This window comes from Hemitrygon akajei, chromosome 23 (genome assembly GCF_048418815.1).
Source record: "Hemitrygon akajei chromosome 23, sHemAka1.3, whole genome shotgun sequence".
Taxonomy (NCBI): domain Eukaryota; kingdom Metazoa; phylum Chordata; class Chondrichthyes; order Myliobatiformes; family Dasyatidae; genus Hemitrygon; species Hemitrygon akajei.
The window spans coordinates 53,510,254-53,534,633 of record NC_133146.1 but is presented as its reverse complement, the minus strand read 5'-3'; the positions used below and the strand labels follow the sequence as shown (position 1 = coordinate 53,534,633).

Here is a 24,380-nt window from a genome sequence, read left to right as displayed (position 1 = left end):
GATGTTGTGCAAGGTTGTCACTGCTCAACTAGTTGATATATCTCACTCTTGTAAGCCTTCTCGTCACCATCTGAAATTCTGCCAACAATGGTTGTATCATCAGCAAGTTTATAGATGGCATTTGAGCTGTGCCTAGCCATACAGTCATCGGCGTAGAGAGTAGGGCAGTGGGCTAAGCGTACATCCCTGAGGTGCACCAGTGTTGATTGTCAGTGAGGTGGAGATGTTATTTCCAATCTGCAGACTGTGGTCTTCCAGTTAGGAAGTCGAGGATCCAGTTGCAGGAAGTAGAGGACCAAGTCATGGAGCTGTAGAAATGATGGTGTTAAATGCTGAGATGTAGTCAATAAACAGCATTCTGACATAAATATTTGTATTGTCCACGTGATCCAAGGCTGTAGGGAGAGCAAATCAGATCACACCTGCCATAGACCTATTGTGGTGAAAGGCAAATTGCAGTGGGTTCAGGTCCTTGCCGAGGCAGATGATTCTAGCCATAATCAACCTCTCAAAGCACTCACCACCATAGATGTGAGTACTACTGGATGATAGTCGATACGGCAGCTCACCCTGCTCTTCTTGGGCACTGTATTCATTGTTGCTGCTCTTTTAAAGCAGAAACCTGATGATATCAAAATCAGAATCACTTCACATCTGCCAACTGAAACAATCATGCTTTCAATCACCAGTTCCCAATGGCTGCACTGCATATAACACAAGGGCACCATGGTAGTATAGAGGTCAGCCTGATGCTATTACAGCTCAGGAGTTGGAGTTCAGAGTTCAATTCCAGCATCCCCTGTAAGAAGTTTCTGTATGTCTTTCACACGGAATGTGTCGATTTTCCCCAGGTGCTCTGGTTTCCTCCCATTGTCCAAAGATGTACGGGTAATTGGTCATTGTAAATTGCTCCGTGATTAGGTTAAGATTAAACTGGGGTTGTCAGAAGGCCTATTCTGGGCTGTATCTCTAAATAATATAAAGACCCACTGGAGTAACTCATTAAAGCTTCTTTGATACAATCTCCCAAATCTTTGATTTCTATCACCTGGAAAATCAAGGGTAGGAGGCAATATCTTCAAATTCTTTAGGTTAGATTAGCAATAGACTAATGTGGGATAGGGTCTGGCTCAAACTGTCTGGGACTTTTCAAACAGGATCTCCTCAACTAACCTTAAAGCAGGCCTTCCTTGCTGTTAAAGCCTACTACTGCACAAGTTGACCACATCTAACATATGGCAAAAAATGTTTAGGAGAAAACTGCACAGTGGCATCAAGACTACTGGATATGGTTTAGTAGTATCTAATGTAATATCTTGTGACGTACAAAACCAAACTAAACATTCCCAAGCATTGAATGTCACAAAGGACCAAGAGAGAAAATCATTCATTCACAATCCACTTATTCGTTCATTTTTTTTCATATAAATTCATTTGTGTAGAACACTATGCTATGAAATTTCAAGGCCAAGACATTTTTTCCACTGGAATTGATTTGGATTTTAATGCCACTTATGATGTCCAAATCCATCAAAACATTACTAATACCTCATGAATGCAAGCACGATACAAATGTTCTTTAATTTAAATAAAGATTTAATCACACTCATTTGTATCTTGGGTAATAAATGGCAGTCAATAAAGGGTCTAAAATCAGAAGTGAATGATAGAGAGACAAATAGAATATACCTGATAGTTTTATTAAGAATTACGCTAAACTATGCTGTTCATGTAATTTTAAGTTTCCAATGTACCCAAAAAAGCACTGGAGGGCCAAGGATCAATTTCAGATCAACTCTTCAAGGGTAGTACAAATATGAAAAAAAAATCAGTAAAACAGATTAAATTCATTCGCAAAGTTATAATGCTTTTTCACAAACGTTAATTTTTTTGTACATTTTATAAATTTAACATTTAAATTTTTTTATAGCAGTGCTGTTTTCAGTTTTTTCTGCTGACATGTTGAAAGTTTGCAGTAAATTTTGAGTGCCCAATATTTTCCCGTTAATCATTTGTACACGTATGGATGGGTCATATATAGACCTTACTTTCTGCATCAACCTGTATCCATCCAAACTGCCAGCTTTAAACAGTCTTTAGGATTTATCCATTAACACAGCAAGAGTTAGAATTAGACTTCCAAAACTGGCAAGTTGGTAGGTAAAAAAAGATGTAGGAGTGAATTAGCTGGGTTAACTGGCCATGAATTAATGAGTGTATACATCACTCAAAGAAAAACAAACCAAATACAAATTTAATATGCTTGAACCTCAAATTCATACAGCCCAAGTACATTGCGTAGACTTCCCTGCATTAAATGCTACATTTAGTGTTTCTCAAAACTAAACCTGTTTAGTTGTGTTTTGAGGAGTGTGAAGTTACTTAAAGCCCTCCATTTGTTAAGACAGCACCACATTCAAAACTTTTTGTTACAGTCCTATTCACAGTAATATTTTCAATCAACTTGGTGAGCGAAACAAACTTTTTATCAAGGTCATCTTGCAATATAGTTAACCGATGATCAATATAATCTTTAAGTCTCTTTTCTACTGACTCCATATGTTCAGTGATATGCTTTTCCAATTCAAAACAAAATGTCTGTTGGTGTAGCCTGTGAAGAAAGAAAGCAACATAAATTAAGCAGACAGGTCTTAAAATATATATTTAAAAATCTAACAGTTTACTTCCTGAACAATTCATGATTAAAATAAGGTTAGAAAGTACAAACTTTGGGGCAGCAGTTTATCAAAAACAGCCAATGTGGCACAAAATGTGGGATCAATGAATTCCTACATCTTTGCAGTAAATGACAATTATCATATACATACTGGTTTGAGAGAATTAAAACCAAGTTGAATGTAACCTTCAACAATCTGGAGAGCAAATTTTCATAAAATACTTTGTACAAGGATGCAGGCTCCATTTCCTTATAAAAATCATACCTGCTATTCATTCCATCCTCTGTTGTTGGATCATTTTTGACAGTTTTAGTTTTTTCTCCTATGCGAAGATCATTCACTTGGCTGGTCAAATTCCGAAGAAAGGGGAGCATTTCAGAACTAATGGTGTTTTGCTCTCCATTATTTTGTTTGCACAAGTAAGTTGATGCAGCCTCTTGCATATCTCCTCTGGCAAACTTCTGTTCATCTGCATCCATTGTGTTGGCTTCAGAAACACACACAGTTTTTGTATTATTTATTCCTGTAGCCAGGTTTGAAGCACCTGTTTTCTCTGCACATTCGCCATTAGATACAATTATTTCTTCTGGATCCTTTGTTTCTTCCAGCCGTGAAATGGCTATTGAATTAGTTTCAATACTTTCATGAGCAGTTATCCTTTCCTTGGATTGTGCAGTTATCTGAGATGAACCAACTGCCTTTCCAATTTCTGCCAAATTTTTTGCTCCAAGCATCCCCTGAAACAATCCTCCTATTGCTGCTTGGTTATGCTGAAATAAAAACAAGGTTACAGCCATTTATATTCATTTGAAAGTCATAAGCAGACTGCCCAATTCTTAGTGACTCAAGGTCACCTCAGATGTGATCTACAAATTCAGCAAAAACATAAAACCTTTGGGTTTAAGATCATGATAATAAGCGTAGGTCATCTGGCCCTTCGTCCAGGTCATGGATGATCCCATACCACAGCCTCACTATTATGCACTATCCCCAAATCCATTGATTCTTTTAAAATGCAGAAACCTATACATCTGTTTTGAATGAACTCTACAACAGAACCTCTGTAAATCTCAGTGGTTGATAATTACCACTTTCTAGAAGAAATTTCTCCTCACCACAGTTCTAAATGAATTACCTTTTATTTTGAGACAGTGACTTCAGTTTCTATATCCCATTCAAGAAAATATCAGCCTTCGGAAGCATGTATGAATTGTGTAAGTTTCCATGAGGTCGACCACTCATTCATCTAAACAATGAAGAATACTGGCCAAGTCTGCTTAATCTCTTGCAGTAAACCCAACATTCCAGGAACTAATCTGGCAAATCATCACTACTCCGCTTTTACAGCAAGTACTCTGATTTTTAGCACAGGGATTAATACTCACAGGTGGTCTCACCAAAACCCTATGTAAGTATAGTAAGACATCTTTATTCCTGCATATATAGCCTTTCAAAGGTAAACATACCATACACTAATTTGTCACTATTTTAAAAAATGCTGTGTGTTGTGTGTCAAAATGAAGGACTTCACATTTTTCCAGAGATATCTGTCATCTGTTTAGTCACTCAATTTGTCTATAGCCAGTTACATAGTTCTCTCTATTCAGAATCCCACCTAGTTTTGCATGAACAAAACTAGATATCTGACATTTAGTCTATTTTTGTAGCCTTAAGTCACAGCCAAGAATGATCCATTTATTCCCACTTATTGTTTTGTCTGTTAACCAGCTCTCATTCCATGCCAGTAAAACGATACGTGGTCTAGCTCTGTAGACCAACATCTTTTTTGGGACACTTTTCTATTCTAATAACACCTTCAAAAGAACTTGAATGGCTAAACATAATTTCCTTTTGTTCAACCTATGCTGACTCTGCTCAGTCCTATTATCCTTATCTAAGTGTTCTGTTATTACATCGTCCAATACAGATTAAAGCATTTTCCCTCATACTGAGGACGTTATATTGTAGTTCCATATTTTGTCTCATCTGTTTCTTAAATAGTAGTGTCACATTTACTATCTTCCAATTCATAGAGACCATTCCAGAAATTACTAACCCAATTCATCCACAAACTCTAACCCAATCTCTTTCAAAACTCTGGAATATATGCCATTAAGTTATTGGGATTTCTGAGCTTACAGTCACACCAACTTCTCTAGTAACATTTTTCCACAAATGATCATTTCCATCTGTTCCTTGCTGTCACCAGACCCTTGGTTCTCAAGTCTTTCTGACAGGATTTAAGTCTTCTTCCAGCAAGACTAACAAAGTATTTCTTCCTCTGCCATCATATTTCCTGTTACAAATTCCCCTCTCTCTGTACCCACACTTGCACTCAAATCTATCCTATCTACTGTTCCACCACTTTTTTCTCATATTTTATCTTCCCCTTTATCAATTTTTTAGTTCTCCTTTGCCAAGTTCAAAATGCTCCTAAATTTCAGGCCTACTACCACCTCAGGTAACTTCATAAACCTGCTGACTTAAACTGTCTTATGTTACTCCTGTCAGCCAAAACTAGACAATAACAATTATTTTTCCAAATAATAAATTAACAAGAGTTATTTATTTAAATGATAGCTATTCCATGTTCTCGAATATTACAGTAATGTGCAAAAGTCTTAGACATGTATATAAAGCTAGGGTGCCTTATTTTTGAGCTGTACTGTATGTCTTTCCAATGACCAAATAAAACTTAATACTACTGAGCTAATACAACGCTAAGTGCTCTTATTTCTGTTTACCAGCAACCTTCCTATTTTAACCAAAATACAGAAATGTGCAAACCTTAGGCATTCTAACTATATATACGTGCCTTTGACTTTAGCACAGTACTGTACCTTTCAATAAGTTTGCATGCATCAATCTAATATTGCCTTCAGTAATTATTGGACAAAGACATTTGTTGAGTACCAACTTTCTCTCCAACACCTTTTCAAGACACTGCTGCTTTCAGTACTGAAAACAGTTGTGAACAAGCTATATAACCATCCATATTGTCGAATTACTATGTTATTTTCCTATCATTCTAATCCCATCAAACAAACAGCTTGTTCTGTCCAAATAAAGAAATATTTTTAAAAATCAATTTGCCCAAATGCAGGCATCTACTTTCCCAAACTGAGAGGATGATGCTAGCCACTTCCATAAGCTACTGCCATACATCTCGGGATGACACTCTCCAAATGCCATGCTTACAGAACTCCAGATATAATACGAAGTGACAATGTAAAAACCAGGATATTGTGTAACATGAATATGGAACTACAGGTAGTTGTTTTCCTACATGCCTGTTGTCCTTGTCAGTTTCGTTCACTGTGGCTGCAGGTTTTGGAGGGTATATTTAGACTGGTCTAGGCAAGTAATTACAATGTGTTTTGTAGATAGTCCACAATGCTTTCGGGGCCAATCCAACAGTCTGCTATGCACCAAGCTTCTGTGGTACTGTTCAAGCCGTGGTCATCCAAGCAACACATGCTCTTGACTTGTGGTTTATAGTTAGGAATCTCTCACCTCTGATATAAAGTCCCTAAGCTGCTTTTCTAGTTACAGATTGTGTGTGACTAGTTAAACTTCCAATCAATGATGATCTCCAGAATAATGGAAGGAAATGGACAATGAAGTAACAAGGTCATTAGCAGGACTCTATTTTTTTGTTGGAGATCATTGCCTTTCACTTGCATGATGTATGTATTATTTCTTGCAATTAACCTACAGTACAAAAATCAACACTTTTTGTATGCAACACACACAAAATGCTGGTGGAACACAGTAGACCAGGCAGCATCTATAGGAAGAAGTGCTGTCAACGTTTTGGGCCAAGACCTCCAGTGTGTTGCTTGAATTTCCAGCATCTGCAGATTTCCTAGTGTTTACTTTTTGTATGCAGACCAGTGAATAATTTTGACTTAAAACTGGCTTGTGAGAGTGTGAGAGAAGGCTTAATTGTGGCAGAGATTGCGAAATACAAAGCAAATGCCTTGGAACCAAGTTAAAGATGGAGATTCGTGGAGCCATCTCCTCCCATTAGCTGTTCAATGGGATTGCTTAGCCCTTCGTTTAATGTCTGCTACTATTGTTGTTTAAAATGTGCTCTGCCAGGCTAGGAACTCATTCATAGAATCATTTGGTGCTGAAGCAAAAAGAGTCAAAGTAAAAATATTTTAATGCAGAAAATACAAGCAATGCAGCCCTTCATCCTAAAATAACTTACCTAAAATAGAAATACAACATTTTATTCAACTCTTTACATTCACTTAATATATTTTTCCTATCATTCACCTTTTGTTGAAACTGGACCATGTTCAAAAGCTGCTGAGCTCCAGGTGATAGCTTTGTTCCCATTGAATCCATCATTGTCTGAACTCGCTGTAAGTTGATGTTTTTTCCTAATGGAGAAATGCCTCTGAAGATATCAACCGAAGCACGTCTTATGCCCAGCACTATTTCACCAATTTGTATTTTCTCCTTTCCACCTAAAGAAAGCAACTAAGAAGCAAACAATAATCAGGAGATTTCCTGACTAAAACATGCCAAATAAATGCTAAATGCAAATTTCAACAGCTTACCTTCAGTTCACAGGATGAACTAGGAAAATCCAATTTAAAGTATTTCTTAAACATGATAACCTGCTTATGGCCACTGAAAAAGATTTAAAAGGAATCCTCGTGAGTTAGAAAACACTCAGTTACATCAATGCCTTTCAAACATCCATGGCACCAGTGCAGGAGCCACTACTAAAGTGAATCTTAAAGGATAAATCTGAAGCATATTCTTTTATCTGAACAGAGAGTTTGGGGATTATGTCTGTAATTCCAGATAAAAGCCATGCATATGTTTGAATATAAGAACACAAGAAACAGGAGCAGGAGTAGTCCATCCAGCCCATCAAACCTGCTCCTTCATTCCATAAGGTCCAGAATGGACTCATCCCCACCTACCTGCCTCTTCCCCATAACCTTTAATTCCCTTAACGTACAAATTTTGTCATAATTTTAGCATACAAAATCTCCCTAAAGCACAACACTCTGACCGGCTTAACTTTTTCTCTGATATCCTTAGACAGGGAGCATAGCATAACTTTACATTGCTAGTGATCTGGGTTCAATTCCCACCACTGCCTGTCAGGAGTTCCTCAATGTGAATTTGAGGGTTTCTCTAGGCGCTCTGGTTTATTTACACATTCCAAAGATGCACAGGCTAGGGTTAATAAATTGTGGGCACGTAATATTCGTGCCAGAAGCACGGTGACAACTGCGGGCTGTCCACCAACCCCCACCCACATCATCAGACTGTGTTGGTTATTGATCCAAACTGCACGTTTTAGTGTATGTTTTGATGTTTTTATGTATATGTGAGAAATAAAGCTAATCTTTATCTTCATGACTTAATGCCCACTTTTTCTTATGTATATGTGAATTCAAGCAATGTTTTTTTCTTATATTTATGTCTTATTTAAAAGTTTGTTAAAACCATTAAAAAGGAAACAACTTTGAATTTTTCATTTGAGACACCACCATTATTAAAAAATGAAAGCTCTATCTCAAAAATAGTGTGATCATTTTAGAAAATAATTAAGAGCATTAACAGCATAGTTAGCTACACTGTGTAAACTGCAATCTGTCATGCAGATAGCTACTTTATGAAATATGGCACCGTATATACACCTTCACGTGGACTTATTTTACCTAACCTGTTGGTAGGATTGGTAGAAACTAAAAATTGAACTGAAAAATAATTAGATTTCCACAAAATTACCTCATTTGCCATTTATAGGGTATTTAACCAAAATATATTTAAACATTTAAGGATACAAGAATCTGCATTTGTTGTAATCTGAAGCAAAAAAAATCTTCTGGAGAAACTTAATGAGTCAGACAGCATCTAAGGAAAATGAGAGATGTTCAACATTGCAGGTTGAGAACCTGCATCAGGATTGAGAATGTAGAGGGAAAGAGCCAGAATATAGAGGTGAGCGATAGGGATGAGTCTAGAGCTGCAGGCGCTAGCTGGAACCAGGTGAGGTAGGGGATAATGGGCATGTGAAACCAGGTAGGAGTGGGATGAAGTTGCAAGACAGAAGCTGGGGGAGATTGGTAGAGATAAGAAGGGAGATAAAAGGAGGCAGTTGGAACCAGGTAGGGGAAGTCAGAACAGGGGTAGAGACAGAGGTTGGAATGTGATCAGTGGAGACACAAGACTGCAGATGCAGGAATCTAATAAGGAAGATGATGTGGAACCAAATAGAAGGGTGGGAGAATGATCAGCAGAAGGAACCAGTTGTGAAAGGAGATAAGAAACCCAGTAGATTAAGTGTATGGGCAATAGGTGGATGGAAGCAGATGGGGGTGGAAGAACCCAGGGTGGATCTCTACAGTTTCATGTCTACATTTGTCATCTTTCAGCCACCATCTCCCACAACTGGATCCTTGTATCCCTTTTCATTCCTCACTAATCTGTCTCTACCCATCACCCACCAGCTAGTGTCTACCAACTTCATCCCTCCCCCTCCTGATTCTGTCTGGCCATCATCGCCAGCCTCATTTGGTTCCACGTCACCTCCTGCTTCACCCCTCCCTCTCTACACAGGCTTTCTGCCTCCATTATCTTGCTTTTTTTTAAAAACCCATTCTTCTCTCGCAGTTTCTAGCATCTGCAGATTCACTCGTGTTGCCTTCTCTTGTAGTTTGTTGTTTTTTGGTTTAACATCATCAATATCAAATATTGTATTGAAATAAGAGCAAAACAGCTATACCACAACAATTTCCTAATCGTTGATTCCATATTCATTGTAAAGTAAAATAAGAGATTACCTGTTTTTTTGTGGATTATCCAATCTTTGGCCTTGGCATGTTCCACAATACTCTTCTTCTGCGTAAACTTCCATTGTTTTTGCTTCACTAACTACTTCTACAAAGGTTATCTCAGCAAGCTGTTCAGCACACTGGAGATACAAGATGCACAGCGTTTCCACAGCGTTGGTTTCAGGTCTTTCCAAAGTAACTGTTTCTGTACTGAAGCATAACAGGAACATACAATAAGACATTTCCAATATTAAGTTGATTTTCAGCTTTAATATTGTCACAATTTTTTATCATCCTTGGACTGATACACATTATTTCCACTTACAGTAAAACAGGCTTTGCATTTTTCCAATGTTAATTGAGATTTCCTAATACTCATTGTGCACTGCTTTCCAGATACTGATAATATTCAGTGCACTCACATTCAGAGCTTCATAGAAAATGGATTCACAAACAAGAGAAGATCTGCAGATGCTGGAAATCTGAGCAACACACACAAAATGATAGGTGACCTCAACAGGCCAGGCAGCATCTATGGAAAAATATACAGTCAAAGTTTTGGGCTGAAACCCTTCAGGATTGGTGAATATAAAGTGGATTGGTGCTTTCTTCACATATCACCATTGTTACACACGGAAACCCTAAAAAAAACTACTAGTACTGTAATGTACTACCTCAAATCACTCAGCTCTTGAAAACAGCCAAAAGGATTGATGCAGATATACAGCATCATAATTATAACATAAGACCATAAGACATAGGAGCAGAATTAGGCCATTCAGCCCATCTAGTCTGCTCTGCCATTCCATCCTGGCTGATCCCAGATTCCACTAAACTCCATTTATCTACCTTCTCACCGTATCCTTTGATGCCCTGACCGATCAGGAAACAGTCAACTTCAGCAAGTATACGCACAGACTTGGCCTCCACCACAGTCTGTGGCAGGGCATTCCACAGACACAGAACAGTACAGCACAAGAAAAGATCTTTCATCCTGCTGTGATGTTGTGCCGATCCAATTAAATTAGTAATTAATTTTTTGATATTTTTGTCCAAGGCTTGCTCCACAAATCAAGCGTAAATCATTTTTCATTCATAATGTTGACATAGATTATCACAGACTGTGAAGGATCCCAGGTATATTATCTTGAAGTCTTGGACACACCACCAACTTTTTTCTTTGGCTATTAGATTAGAAATATAATGGGTTACACAAGACACAGTAGATGCTGAGATCAGGACCAAAAAAAAAGTCTGGTAAAGAAACTCAATGGGTTTCTTTGCGGCATCTAAAACAGGAAATGGACGTTGAAACCCTTCATTTGATGATCCTTCATCCTCTCCAACTGTCCATTTGCATCTGCATATGCTGTCTGGCCCACCGACATCCTCCAGTAGTTTTTTAAAAACACAATGGGCTACTTCGGGGCATCCAATTAGCCACAAATGGATAGTGACTGACCGGTCAGCAATCACTTCCACCCGTTTAGCATCTCCTCCGGGATTTCACTAAAGCCCAGCGCTGACACGCTTCATGGATCACGTTATAAGGTACTGCTTGTATTAAGAAGGGTGAAAGTCAGCGCCAACATTACAGCAGCATAAAACAACGGTTACTGGCACCCCCGGCGCTGTTCTGCACCTTTGGGCAACTTTCCTTCATGTGGGGAGGTTGAGTTGCAGCGGATAGCGGCACCTGGCCTGGAAAATGGGAAACCTCCCGCCTCCAAGTACCGGCCCAGAGGCTGGAGAACAGTCACCCGTTCTGCCGCGCCAGCAAGTCTTACCGCAGGGCCGTCTCCCCGCTGCCAGCTCCGCTCTCCGAGTCGGCCGCCACCAGCCTCAGCACCTCCCGCAGCCCCCCCTCGCCGCAGCGCCAAGCGGCCCTGACACACAGGCCGGCCGTCGGCTCCATGCTCCCCACTCGGCCGCCCAGCCGCCGGGCGCTCCCGGAAGCCGCCGTGTGCGCAGGCGCCGTCCCGACGCCCGGCTGCGGGGCCGCAGGAGCCGCGCTTTTGCCGGCTGGTTCCCCAGTCTGGCTACTGTCACTCCAGCACCAAGCCAGGCCCTTTAGCCTAACTGGTCCATGCATTTGTTCGTGTTGACCCATATCCCTCCTTTACTCAACCTGTTTTATACCATTAAGGAAGGGATCCGTGGACCCCTGCAACATTTCCTATCCCAGTAGTCCTGACGAAGGGTCTCGGCCCGAAACTTCGTCTGTACTTCCTATAAATGCTGCTTTAAAAAGTTGTTAATGTACTTCCTCCGGCAGTTCATTGCTTATGCGTTCCACTCTCTGTGTGTAAACAAAAAGGCAAAAATCCCTATTAAATCTTTCCCTTCTCACATTAAACTTATGCCCTCTAGTTTTTAACTCCCCGGCCATGGGAAAAAAAGACCAAATGCATTTGCCCTATCAATAGCCTTTATGATTTATGCACCTTCATACCCTCAGTCTCCAAGGAAAAAATGTCTCAGCCCGACAAGCCTCTCCCCATTTACTGTGAGTTAAAGGCACCGTATCCCCACACAGCTAGTAGCATCAGCATAGACAGGGAATGCAAACTAGCAGGAAGCAGTGGACCAGGGATTAGATGGGAGTTGGGTGGAATATGGAAAAGCATCCAGATCGTAAATCAAGTTGCCAGTGGAACTTAGTTGGTCTTTAACGAAACCCAATTTTCCTCGGGATCAATAAAGTATGTCTGTCTGCCTGCCTGCCAGGCGGAGGCTGTGGAATTGAAGGAAGGTCAATCTTTTGGGTCAAGATGCTATATCAGGACTGGATAAAGAGGAGAGGGGTTGGAGAGAGGCAGTGCTGGAAAGTGATAGATTTATCCACATGAGCTGAGGGGCAGGTGGAGCCAGTGGAGGAAGGAACAGTGGAGATAGTTACAGATGATAGTGGAGACAACAAAAAGCTGTAGTGCAAGGAATCTGACAAGAAAGGATGGCAATGAATAGAACCAGATAAGGGAGGAGTGGTGAGCTGATAAAGGGGAAGAGATAGAGGACCCAATCAGATAAGTGTGTGAGTGTCAGGGAGTGGGACCAAGTGGAGGAAGGGGAAGACATTGGGTAATGAAAGGGGAGTGGTTGGAAAGAAGGGAGCATGTGGGAGGACCTGGGAGGATGAGAAAGAGAAAGAAAGGAACAGGGCTTGCAGGTTTACTTGAATTTTGAGAATTCAAGATTCATACCATTGGGTTGTAGGTGGAATGTGAGGCCCTGTTCCTTTAGTCTGTGGCAGTGGAGTGTGGGAATTAGCAGGGAAGCTGAAATAGCTTACATCCAGGAGCTCAGGATAACTATTGAGGAGGGAGAGCACCTGCTTGGAAAAGTCGGCACTTGGTCTTACCAATGGAAAGGAGGCTACATCAAAAGCGCTGAATGCAATAGGTGAGATTGGAGGAGATGCATGTGAATCTGTCTCATCTGGAAGGGCTGTTTACCTATTGTGCTTTGAATGTTGTGCCATACACCTGCCCTTCTCCCATCCACGTTCTGATCCCAACTCCCAGCCACTTTCCAGTCCCTGTTCCTGCCTCTGCTCCTGCCACTGCTGGTGTAAGAAAGTTGTGCCTAGCCATTATCTGAGAATAAATTAGAGGAGCCAGATTGGGGACCAACTATCCAATCAGTAAGACAAAGGAGATGGTGATGGATTGCTTCCTGTTACTATTGATGGTGAGGATGTGGATGTGAGAGGACCTTCAGTATCTGGGGATGCACCTGGGTGACAGACTTGAGTGGAGCACCGTGTACAAGAAGGGCCAGAGTTGTCTTTACTTCCTGAGGAGACTAAGGTCCTTTGGAATATTCAGGCCTCTCCTTTACATGTTCTACCAGTCTGTTGTCACCAGTGCAATCCTCTATGTGGTGGTGTGCTGGGGCAATGGCATCAACACGGGTGATGCCAATAGTCTCAATAAACTGATTAGAAAGGCTGGCTCGATTATAGAGTCAAATTGGACACACTGGAGGTTGTGGTTGGACAAAGGCCCCTGTGGAAAATCCTGTCAATTCTGGAAGTTGCTTCTCACCCTCTGCATGCCACCTTGGCTGAATAGTGGAGCACTTTTAGTAACAGACTAAGAGAACTGCACTGCTCCAAAGAGCACTGTATGAGGTCATTCTTACCTTCGGCCATTAGGCTCTTTAATGAGTCAACCTATCGCCAGGGAAGAGATGACCCCCTCCTGTTGGAGTTGACTTATTTTTAAATTCTTTTTTACTTCCCTTCTAATATTTGTATATCTGTGCACTTGTAACGCTAGTGACACTGTAACTTCCTTTGGGATCAATAAAGTATCTGTCCAATAAAATGATAACCAAGATGATTGTAGATATGTCAATTAAAGAAGATTAAACGTTAGCTTTATTTGTCGCATGTACATTGAAACATACAGGGAAATGTACATCAACTCAAATGAGCAAGGATTGTGCTGGAAGAACTCAGCAGCCAGGCAGCATCCATGGAAAAGAGTACAGTCAACGTTTTGGACTGAGACCCTTCGGCAAGACTGAAGGGAGTCAGATCTTCTGGCCCTTTGAGCCAGGCTGCACCAGCAACCCCTGACAAACCTGATTAACCGTAACCTAATCACGGGACAACTTATTGCTGAAGGGTTTCAGCCCGAGATGTTGACTGTACTCTTTTCCAGGATAATGCCTGGCCTGCTGAATTCCTCCAGCATTTTGTGTGCGTCGCTCGGATTTTCAGCATCTGCAGATTTTCTCTTCTTTGTGATAGGATTGCGCTGGGCAGCCCACAATTGCCGCCATGCTTCCAGTGACAAAATAGCATCTCTCTAACCCTAAACTGAAAGTCTTTGAAACGTGGGAGGAAACTGGGACAGCTAGAGGAAACCCATATCATCATGGGGTGAACATACAAACCCCTTACAGACAGCGGCGGGAATTGAACCCCATTGTTGGGTGCCATGCTAGCGTAGCGGCTAGTTCAACGCCGTTATAGCTCAGGATGTTCCAGAGTTTGGAGTTCAATTCCAGCGCCATTCTGTAAGGAGTCTGTACGTCCAATCCTTGATTTGCTCCACAGTCCAAAGACATACCAGGTAGGTTAATTGGTCATTGTAAATTGCCCTGTGATTAGGCTAGGGTTAATCAGGTTTGTTGGGAGTTGCTGGGACAGTGCAACTTGAAGTGCCGGAGGGGGTGACTCCATGCTCCACCTCTGTAAGTAAATTACAGCTGGCACTGTAAAGTGTTGCATGAACTGCTCCATTATTGTGCCATCCCCAACAATGATGTGACCCAAACACCAAGTTCCCTACTCACCAAGAATGTAAGTGAACATACCAAGGACAGAGTAGCAGACAGTCTCACCCTGGCTCCATATAAAGTCATGGAGCAGTAGAGTTACAGACACAGGCTCTTTGGCTCAATGAGTCCATACCAACCATGGTGCCCACCCTGCTTGTCCCAATTTCATGTGTTTGTTCCATTAACCCTCTAAGCCCCAACCCTCCATGAAATTATCCATGTGCTTCATAAATTATACTATTGTACTTGTCTTGACCACTTCTCCTGGCAGCTCATTCCACATACTCATCATCTTCTGCATGAAAAAGTTACCCCTTAGATCCCTTTTAAATCTTTACTTTTTTCATCCTAAACCAATGTCCCCTACCCGAGGGAAAACACTTTTACCAGTCACCTTATCTATGCCTCTCATAATTTTAAATATTTCAATCATGTCACCCCTCATTCTCCTACATTCCAAGAGTGGAGATCTAATCTGGCTATCTTCTCCCTGTAATTCAGGCTGTCTGGTCCTGGCAAGGAATCCTTCCTCAGGTGCTCCGATTTCCTCCCACAGTCCACTCTTGGCAGTTTAGCCACAACTTTCCTATAACAGGGTAACCAAAACTGTACACAGTGCTCCAAGTGCATCTGACAATAAACTTGACTTTACTTTCATAACAACCCTGAGCTCACCTCATCAGAGATATTTCTTTTGTCCTGTCCGTCTCTAGCCCACCTTCTCTGCAACTTTCAGCTGTCTTGTTTTCTTACTTTCCTGTGCCTGATAAAAGATCTTAAGTCATAAGTGTTGACTCTGTTTTCTCTTCCTGCATATGCTGCCTGGCCTGTTGAGTGTTTCAATTGTTTTGCTGTTCTTACTTCGCTCTGAGCTCCATCAGAAGAAGAGGTTATCAAAAGTTCAGAGGAAACACTTTTAGCATGTTCTCAAGCCTCACTGAAAAATGTAACACTCATGGAATCTTGGTGTACCCACCACTCACCATTGTGAAGGATCAGTTGGAATGACTGTGAACTTCAATCCAATTCATCAGGACCATGCAGACAGCCAATGAAAATGGTGTGATGAGTGTTCCACCTGCCACAATGCCCCTCCTGCCTGTCAGTCAAGCACCTCCTACAATTGTCCAAGATCCATGCTGGCATCGTTAGCCATCATAGAATATACAGAAGCAGGTGCTCTTGGATTTCTAGGAGCTGCCCAAGAAGTAGACCTGCAGAAAAGACCTTTCCAAAAACTACTTAGTTCCATACCTTCCTCTGGAAGATGCTTCCAGTTACAGACCCTCCTAACAGATGCTCTGGTACTCCGCTTTAACTCAATCACAAGGCTAAGGAATGGACATTCCGATCTAAATCTGACGCAAGCCATGCGAAGTTTAGTCTGATGTCATCAGTGGCCAAACTCGTTTCTCTGGTCCGTTTGGATGTTATTTATACCTGACTACAAGTTGTTTGGACCACATTACGAGTGGTTGAAGCACAGAATGAGCCCTGGTCAATGGCGCGGGGTCTGATCACTGGGTGCCCAAACAGACCGTCCAGTCGGATGTTACTCCTGGTAGAGCTTTCACTGCTGGGACTCTGCGTTAGCAGTGGGGCAGGTAAGGATAAGTGTAAGAACCGTTCCTTTATATCCAATTGAGATTATTGTTCGATCCATTCCACTGAATGTATAATTACCGCAACCTTTTCGTTACGACCCATTCCTCAGACTGAAATTGGCTCGGAAGACGGGGCTTTTCGATAAGCAATTTTATTAGAAGGATTTAAGTAAAAACCAGTTCCTCATTAGCAGCTCTTCCGTCTCAAAGAGCGTTTGACCAACCTTTCTGTAACTGTTCAAAATACCTTACGTTGTTTCCCTATATTGTTAAGCAAGACAAACACAAAAGACGGAACGGGCTGTGCTCAGAACTGGGTGGCAAGCTGTAAATCTCACTGATAATCACCACCCTTGTCTCTCAGGAATCAAATTAGTCCTCAGGGTGCAGTCTGGGTGAGCATTACCCCCACCGCAGAATCACTTCAATTCCATCGTTCAATATTTCATCGTTTACTCCCTACCCCTGGTCTTCCTAAATTTAGTTCTGTACCGCCCACGAGTGTTTCGAGACTTCTTTCGACTTCACCTTGAAATTATTTACTGTGCGGGTGCCGTGAGTTCCATTCTCCACCAGTATTAAAGTCATATTAAATACAAAATCAATACTGGGCTTTCTCTGCGTCAGTTCCACTTACGCAATTCCTCCATTTCATTTCTATTTTCGCCTGCCTTCCTTGGATTGATATTGTGATCGGTTTATTTTATTCTGACAATAAAACTCGTTTCTCTATCCAAACAGATGCTTTTTGAACATCTGAATTATTCTAGCATTTTTGTTTTTCTTTCATCTTTCCAGCATCTGCAAACTTTTCTCGCCTTTATGTTTTTTCCAAACTCCAATATTCAGCGGGACATTGATCAGTGGGAAATATGGACAGAAAATTGGTAGATGAAGTTTAATCCAGGCAGCACTCAGAAAGTGATGCCGGAACTCTGCAGGTCAGGCACCACACACCTATTTAAGTTCCTTGGTGTTATCATTTCGGGTTCTCGGTCCAGTCACGAATAAAGCACGGCAGCAACTCTACTTCCTTATAAAGTTTGCGAGGATTCGCCTGGCATCTAACTTCTGTAGATGTGTGACGGAGAGCATATTTGGGTTGCATCACAGTCTGGTATGGAAACACCGATGCCCTTGAACGGAAAATCCTACAAAACGTAGTGTATAGGTCCAGTCCTTCTTGGGTAAAGCCCTCCGCACTATTGAGCACATCTACACGGGGCGTTGTGGCAGAACATCAGTATCCATCATCAGGGATCTCACCACCAAGGATATGCTCTCTTCCCCTGCTGCCATCAGGAAGAAGGTACTCAGGACTCACACCACCAGGTTTATGAACAGTTATTACCCCTCCACCATCAGACTATTGAACCAATGGGGATAACTTCACTCACCCTATCACTGAACTGTTGCCGCATGGACTTGCTTTCAAAGAGTTTTCATCTCATGTTCTCAACTTCTATTGCTTATTTATTATTGTTATTATGTTCTTTCCTTCTTTTCGTATTTACACAGTTTGTTTTGTCTTGCACGTGGGCTGTCTGCCCTATTGGTGTAGTCTTCCATCAGTTCTATTATGGTTATTGGACTTACAGAGTATGCCTGCAAGAAAATGAATCTCAGGGCTGTACATGGTGATATATATACAGTATGTACTTTGATAATAAATTTACTTTGAACTTTGATCTATTCAATAAGCAATTGTATTCAAATATTTAAATAAACTCAATTTTCATTAGCAACTCTTCCTAGTCAAAGGGGACCTACCTTTATGTAACCTTGATTGATGTGGAATGTCGACCACTCCTTTCTATAGATGCTGCCTGATATGCTGAGTTCCTCTAGCATTTTGTGTGTTAACTTGGATGCCAGCATCAGCAAAATTGCTTGTGTTTAATCCAGACAAATGTGAACTGTTTCACTCTGAGAAATCAAATGCAAGGCAGAAGTATATAGTAAATGGCAGGACCAGGACCCTGAGGAGCACTGAGGTTTAGAGGAATATTGGGAGGAAAGTCCATAGGTTCCTGAAATGGCCACACAGATAGTATAGATTGTGTAGTATTGAAGGTACAGGGTATACTTGCGTTCAATGGTTGGGTTGTTGAGTACAAGAACTGGCAAGCCATGTTTCAGCTTTTAAAAAAAACTTTGTTTCAGCCACATTTGGAGTATCGTGTGCTGTTGTAGTCAGCACATTACAGGAAAGATGAGGAGGCTTTGGAGAGAGTGCACAACAAGTTCACTAGGAGAATGGCTGGATGAGAGATAAGGAGAGGCTAGACAAACTTGAATTGTTTTCTCTGGAGTTTCAGAAGTTGAGGAGAGATCAGATAAAAGTGTATAACTTTAAGAGGAGCAATTAATAGAGTAGATCGTCAGAGTCTTTATGCCAAGATGGATGAGGCTGATGTTAGGCTGTCTTTAAGGAGGGTGAACTCTCACAAGGTGGTAAGCCTCGATGAAGTACCTGGTAAAAAAGCAACAGTAACACCAGTGCCTAAGAAGAGTAGTGTAAGCTACCTTGCTGATTATCACCCAGCAACACTCAGATCTATGGTGATGAAATGCTTTGAGAAGATTGTCATGGTTAGAATGAACTCCTGCCTCAGTAAGGACCTGGACTCTCTGCAATTTGCCTTTTGGCACAATAGGTCTATACCAGATGAAATCTCAGTGGCTCTTCACACGGCCTTAGAGCACCTGGACAACACAAACACAACATAACACAAACAGGATGCTGTTCATTGATCATAGCCCAGCGTTTAACACCTTCATTCCCATAAGATCTTATCAAGATCTCCGAGGAGCTAACCTGGTCCCAACATATCAATAAAGAAGGAAATAGAACAGCTATATTTCAGCAGGAGTTTGAAGAGATTTGATTTGTCAAATAAAACACTTGAAAACTTCTAAAGATGTACCATGGAGAGCATTCTTTCAGGCTGCATCACTGTCTGGTATGGGGGTACTACTGCACAGGACCGAAAGAAGTTAAAGAAAGTTGTAATATTAGTCAGCTCCATCTTGAGTACTCATCTTCTTAGTACCCAAGACATCTTCAAGGAGCAAATCCTCAGAAAGGCGACATCCATTATTAAGGACCCCCATCATCCAGGGCAAGTCCTCTTCTCACTGTTACCATCAAGAAGAGGTACAGAGGCCTGAAGGCACACACTCAGCAGATCAGGAACAGCTTCTTCCTCTCTGCCATAGAATTCCTAAATGGATATTAAACCCATGAACCTACCTCATTTTTCAAAAAAATTATGTATTATTTCTGTTTTTGCACTATTTTAAATTTATTCTCTCTCTCTCTCTCTCTCTATATATATATATATATATACACACACACACTGTAATTAATTTGTTTATTCTTTCTATATTATCATGTATTGAACTGCTGCTGCTAAGTTAACAAATTTCATGGCATATGCTGGTGTTAATAAAGCTAATTCTGATAGTAGAAGGAATAGCTTTAAGAGAGAGAGGGGGGGGGAAAGTTTAAAGGGGATTTTCAAGGCAAGTCTTTTCCATTAAAAGTGGCAGGTACTCGGAAGGCACGCCCAGGGGAAGGGGTGGAAGCAGATACTACAGTAATGCTCAAAATCATTTAGAATGGAGAGATATAGACCACTGTGACTTGAGCTTCATCTTCAGATCTGAATGAATGCACCACAGTTGTCATCAACTCCATCAAGACCTATGTGGACGAGTGTGTTAGGTCTTTGGTCTGTTCAGGGTTGGCCAGCAAGGGCAGATATAGTTCCCTCCTAACTCTAATGCAGGCAATTGTCCACTCAAATGGAGAGGTTAATCAGTGCATCCAGATCACCTTCCACATCTCTGGATGCTATCTCACCTTTGATGGCATCTGAAAGCAAATGTTGAAAAGCGGCAGCGAGGTCTTCTGAGTTCCACGGACTCTCAGCAGCTGGGGTGCAGAAGGAGATGGCATAATCACTGGTGCTGAGGCTACCATTGTGAAGTTTGAGGAGTCGTTTGGCTGCTTCGCGACCACTGACTGGGTAGTTGAAAACCCTCCACATCTTATCCATGAAGACTCGGTAACTGAAGCAAAGAGGTCCCTGCTGTGCCCAGAAGGGCTGACCCAAGCTAGTGCCTTCCCAGTAAGCAAGGTAACAACTAGGATATGAGGAAGGTAGTTGATCAGAGCTGGACCCAAACACAAACTCAGCAATCCAAGATCTTGATGTACAGTTAAGATCCAGAAATGGCAGGCAGCAAGCAGACATCAAAAAGTACAGAAAAGACTCCACATACAATAAAAAACAGCGGCTCTTGTTACATAAAAGGTAACACTTCAAAGTTGAACAATGTAAGATACAGGAAGCAGGGTTTAAATAGACAGATGTTAATTACATTCAATGATCAATAACAAGAGGATTCCAATCAGTTCTGAAAAAGATCCTTAAGGAACTATGTCTGCTCCCTGCTGGCCAACCCCAGAATACACCGAGTCTGAACAGAGTGTGAGCCTTCCAGAATATACTGGTCATAACCAAACCAAAAGCTGTGAATGAACCAGGAGATTAGTAGTCTGCTGAGAGCTAGTTCTGGAGCATTCAAGATCGGTGATCCAGAACTATGCAAGAAGTCCAGGTATGACCTACAGAAGGCTATTTAAGAGTGAAGAAACAATTCTGATTGAAGTTTGAGACAGAATTGGAAGCATGCCAGCTGTGGTAGGATTTGCAGGCCATTACTTCCTGCAAGGTGAAACCTAAGATAATGAGTGTTTGTGTTGCTTCATTCCCAGATGAGCTAAATGCCTTTTTATGCATGCTTTGAAAGGTAGCATAAAACTATACTTGTGCAAATCTCTATAGCATCTGGGGAGACTGTAGTCTCTGTCTTGGAGCCTGACCCTTGATTATGGTGGGATAAGTCCAGTGACTGATGTTGTCAAGCTTTTGTACCTTCAGCCTGATGGGAAAGGGGAGCTGACAGAATGACTAGGCTGAGAAGGGGCCTTGAATAGGTTAGTTGCATTCTGAAGGAAGTGGGAAGTGTAGACAGAGTCAATGAAGGGGAAAAAATTCTTGTGGGCTTGAGCAGAGCAATTGCTATACTGTGTTGGCTTTGTGGTACAACTATAACAATTGGTAAGAGACACACTGAATTTCCTTAGCTTTCGGCGGAAGTAAGTTGCTTTATTTGACCATTGCATCCATGTTGCTGGACAAGTTGTTGGTGATATTGATTTCTAGGAACTTAAAGTTCTCAACCATCTCCATCCCAGCACCATTGATGCAGATGTGGGCACGTACTCCACCCTGCTTTCTGAAGTCAATGAGCAACTGCTTTATTTTGAAGGAAATGTTCTTCTAAACCATGCCACTTCCTGCAGAAAATCTCAAACCCGCCCACCATGGTGGTGCTATCAGCAGACTTGTGTATAAGTTAGTGTTAAAGTGGAATCTGGCCATACAGTCGTGTGTATATAGGGAGTATAGTGAGGGGGTAAGGACCTGCCTTCTGGGGCACCCATGTTGAAGGTAATTATGGAGAAGGTGTTGTTGCCTATCTGATTGTGGACTGTTGGTCAGAAAGTTGCAGTGGGTGGGGGTACAGAGTTTTGGTGTTTGGAGATGAGTTTATTTGGGATTTTGATGATAAAGGTGGAGCTATGGTCGATAAATAGGAGTCCGATGTAGGTGTTTTTGTTACCCAAATGTAACAGAGAGGAGTGTAGGGCCAGGGAGTTGACAGCTATCATGAACCTATTTCAGTAGCAGGTTAATTGTAGTGAGTTGTAGTTATCTGGGAACTGCTTCTTGTATCTGAACATATGACCATAAGACCATATGACATAAGAACAAGATTAGGCCGTTCGGCCCATCGTGTCTGCTCTGCTAGTCTCAACACCATTCTCCTGCCTTCTCCCTGTGACCTTTGATGCCTTTACTAATCAAGAAATTACCAACCCCTGCTTGAAATATAGCCAATGATTTAGCCTCCACATCCATCTGTGACAAAGAATTCAACAGATTCACCAGCCTCTAGTGAGTCTGTGCATGCTAAAGAAATTCCTACACATCAAGTCCTATTCATCCCGAAGTTTTGGAAGTTGCTGCATAAAGTGAAGTTGTTTATTCTGTAAGCAACACGTGATCAGTGTTTGGGAATGAATTGAGAAGGCTAAGAATTGAGAACACCAATTGAGAAGGTTGTGGTAACATTGCTCATCTAGCAAAGTTTTGATTCCCTTAGAGCATCTAATTCCTTTCCTGTTACTGAGCAGATTTAATTTTTAAATTACAACATGCATGGATTGATAAATTGCAATGGATCTTTGGGCAGCTGAACAAGACATTGAAATTTGAGGGTTGTTCTTGTCATAAATCTTATCTTGTTTTTTTATTTTGCTTTTTTATTAGGTGCATCATCCCAGCAAACACCTAACCTGCCTGGCTATGAAATCACAATTCCTAAACTTATACCGGAACGGACGAGACGAGATGTTGCCCAGGTACTTGGAATGTTTTAGAATTCCTCCTTTTGGGATTTTCATCATTCTCTTAAATATTTTTCATTTTCAGTGTTAGTCTGATTCATGAAATACAGCAGAATAAAATATTAAAAGATTTAAAAGAACAGTAAGAAGTATTGTCAACTGTTGTATTTCATATTTTAATAGGCTTTTTTGGGCAGTCACTGAGTTTATACTTCCATAAGATGTTGACCAATAAGGATTGCTTTTACCAGTGTTTTGTGACTGATATAACCTGACATAGAATGGAATTCAGAATGAGATTTGTTACCATTGACATATGACATGAAATTAGTTGTTTTGTAGCAGAATTGCACTGAGTAAATGGTGATTGTGAGCATTTCCTGGGTCAGATCTGAACTGATCATTGCACGTAACCTATGGAATCACTTTCAAGGACTCTACAACTCATGTTCTCAGTGTCATTTACTTATTTACTTTGTCTGGTTTTTTTCTGCATTTGCAGTTTGTCTTCACAAGCGCATTAGTTGCTTGTTAGTCTTTGTGTAGTTTTTCATTAATTCTATTGTACTTCTTTGTCCTACCATGAGTGCCTCAAGAAAATGAATTTCTGGGTAGTATTTGGTGACATACATGTACTTTGATAATAAATTTACTTGGAACTTTTTAAACTTTGAAGTTGCACAAGTTATGAAATTTGTCGGAGTATCTCCAGTCATAAATCATTGTTATAACCCCAGTGTGATTTCTGTGTCAAGAAATAATTCTTCATTTAACTAGGGAAACTTTGGGAATACCTAACATAGGGCATTGCTGGGACTCCATTCACTTAAATATACAGATAAGCATGAAACCTCCATATCCTTGTGCTATCCAGCCCCATCTCGGCAGTGAACCATTCTCTGAACACCTCCATTTTGCACCTGCCCTGGATGTCCCCATTTGTATATCTCTGATCCTGTGTTCCTTTGCTCCACCCTCACCATTCCCAACAACCTTTGTTCCTACCATATTTACAAACTCACTCTCTGCTCCATGTTGACAAATACAGTACTGTGCGAAAGTCTTAGGCACCCTAGCAATATATATATACCCAAGTCTTTTGCACAGTACTGTAAATGTATGGAGTTTACATCACACACAAATGTCATTCCACAGCCTTATCTGCAATCTTTAGAGGACTCAAGTAAGTCCAATGTTTTGGGCTGAAAGCCTGTCTTGAGAAGGGAAGAACATCATTGCAAGAAGCTTTGGATTTTTGTTCAGCAGAGAAAACTCTTGAACATTCAGACTTTTTGGGGAGGGGGAAACATAGCTTTTCCTGCTGTGATTGAGAGAATATACTTGGTTCGCCATCAATGTATATACATTGCAAGATTCCACTAACAAAACTTATGAACCATGTTCACCTCAGAGCTTAACTCTACCACTTGTAATTCAGCCATCGCAAAGTGACATCAAACTATCTCTATAGCAACATCCGGCCAAACTTTAGATTTACAACCACTGGGAACCTTTTCTCATTGAC

At 41.1% G+C, this 24,380-nt stretch overlaps 2 protein-coding genes across 5 annotated transcripts in view; one reads left to right on the top strand and one right to left on the bottom strand.

Annotated features, from left to right (window-relative positions):
- Positions 1-1,562: 1,562 nt before the first annotated feature.
- Positions 1,563-11,434, bottom strand: c23h10orf88 (chromosome 23 C10orf88 homolog). Of its 2 annotated transcripts, none has more exons than XM_073027653.1 (6): positions 11,269-11,434; positions 9,491-9,691; positions 7,247-7,319; positions 6,960-7,166; positions 2,943-3,448; positions 1,563-2,611 (listed from the first exon to the last, which is right to left on the bottom strand). In XM_073027653.1, the coding sequence occupies exons 1-6, from the start codon at positions 11,394-11,396 to the stop codon at positions 2,383-2,385; spliced, it is 1,344 nt and encodes a 447-aa protein (XP_072883754.1). In that variant the 5' UTR covers positions 11,397-11,434; the 3' UTR covers positions 1,563-2,382. The 2 variants fall into 2 exon arrangements, with proteins under 2 accessions (XP_072883754.1, XP_072883755.1); XM_073027654.1 differs by having other exon boundaries at positions 9,491-9,686; positions 11,269-11,406.
- A 4,774-nt stretch (positions 11,435-16,208) lies between these two features.
- Positions 16,209-24,380, top strand: part of LOC140715448 (disintegrin and metalloproteinase domain-containing protein 9-like) — a 63,880-nt gene continuing 55,708 nt past the window's right edge. For 2 of the 3 annotated variants that reach the window (XM_073027646.1, XM_073027644.1), the window contains exons 1-2: positions 16,209-16,386; positions 22,779-22,870. In XM_073027646.1, the coding sequence (XP_072883747.1) occupies positions 16,272-16,386; positions 22,779-22,870 (207 nt within the window). In that variant the 5' untranslated portion in view covers positions 16,209-16,271. The remainder of the gene's footprint in view (positions 16,387-22,778; positions 22,871-24,380) is intronic. The other variant, XM_073027647.1, reaches the window with a different exon arrangement.

Bases quoted from the DNA above. Each gene is read 5' to 3' on its own strand.
- c23h10orf88 (XM_073027653.1), bottom strand. From the start codon at position 11,396: ATGGAGCCGACGGCCGGCCTGTGTGTCAGGGCCGCTTGGCGCTGCGGC. The intron at 9,692-11,268 runs GTAAGACTTGCT...GTTATGCTTCAG, and splicing joins AGCGGGGAGACGGCCCTGCG to TACAGAAACAGTTACTTTGG. The intron at 7,167-7,246 runs GTAAGCTGTTGA...TTTGCTTCTTAG, and splicing joins GTTCATCCTGTGAACTGAAG to TTGCTTTCTTTAGGTGGAAA.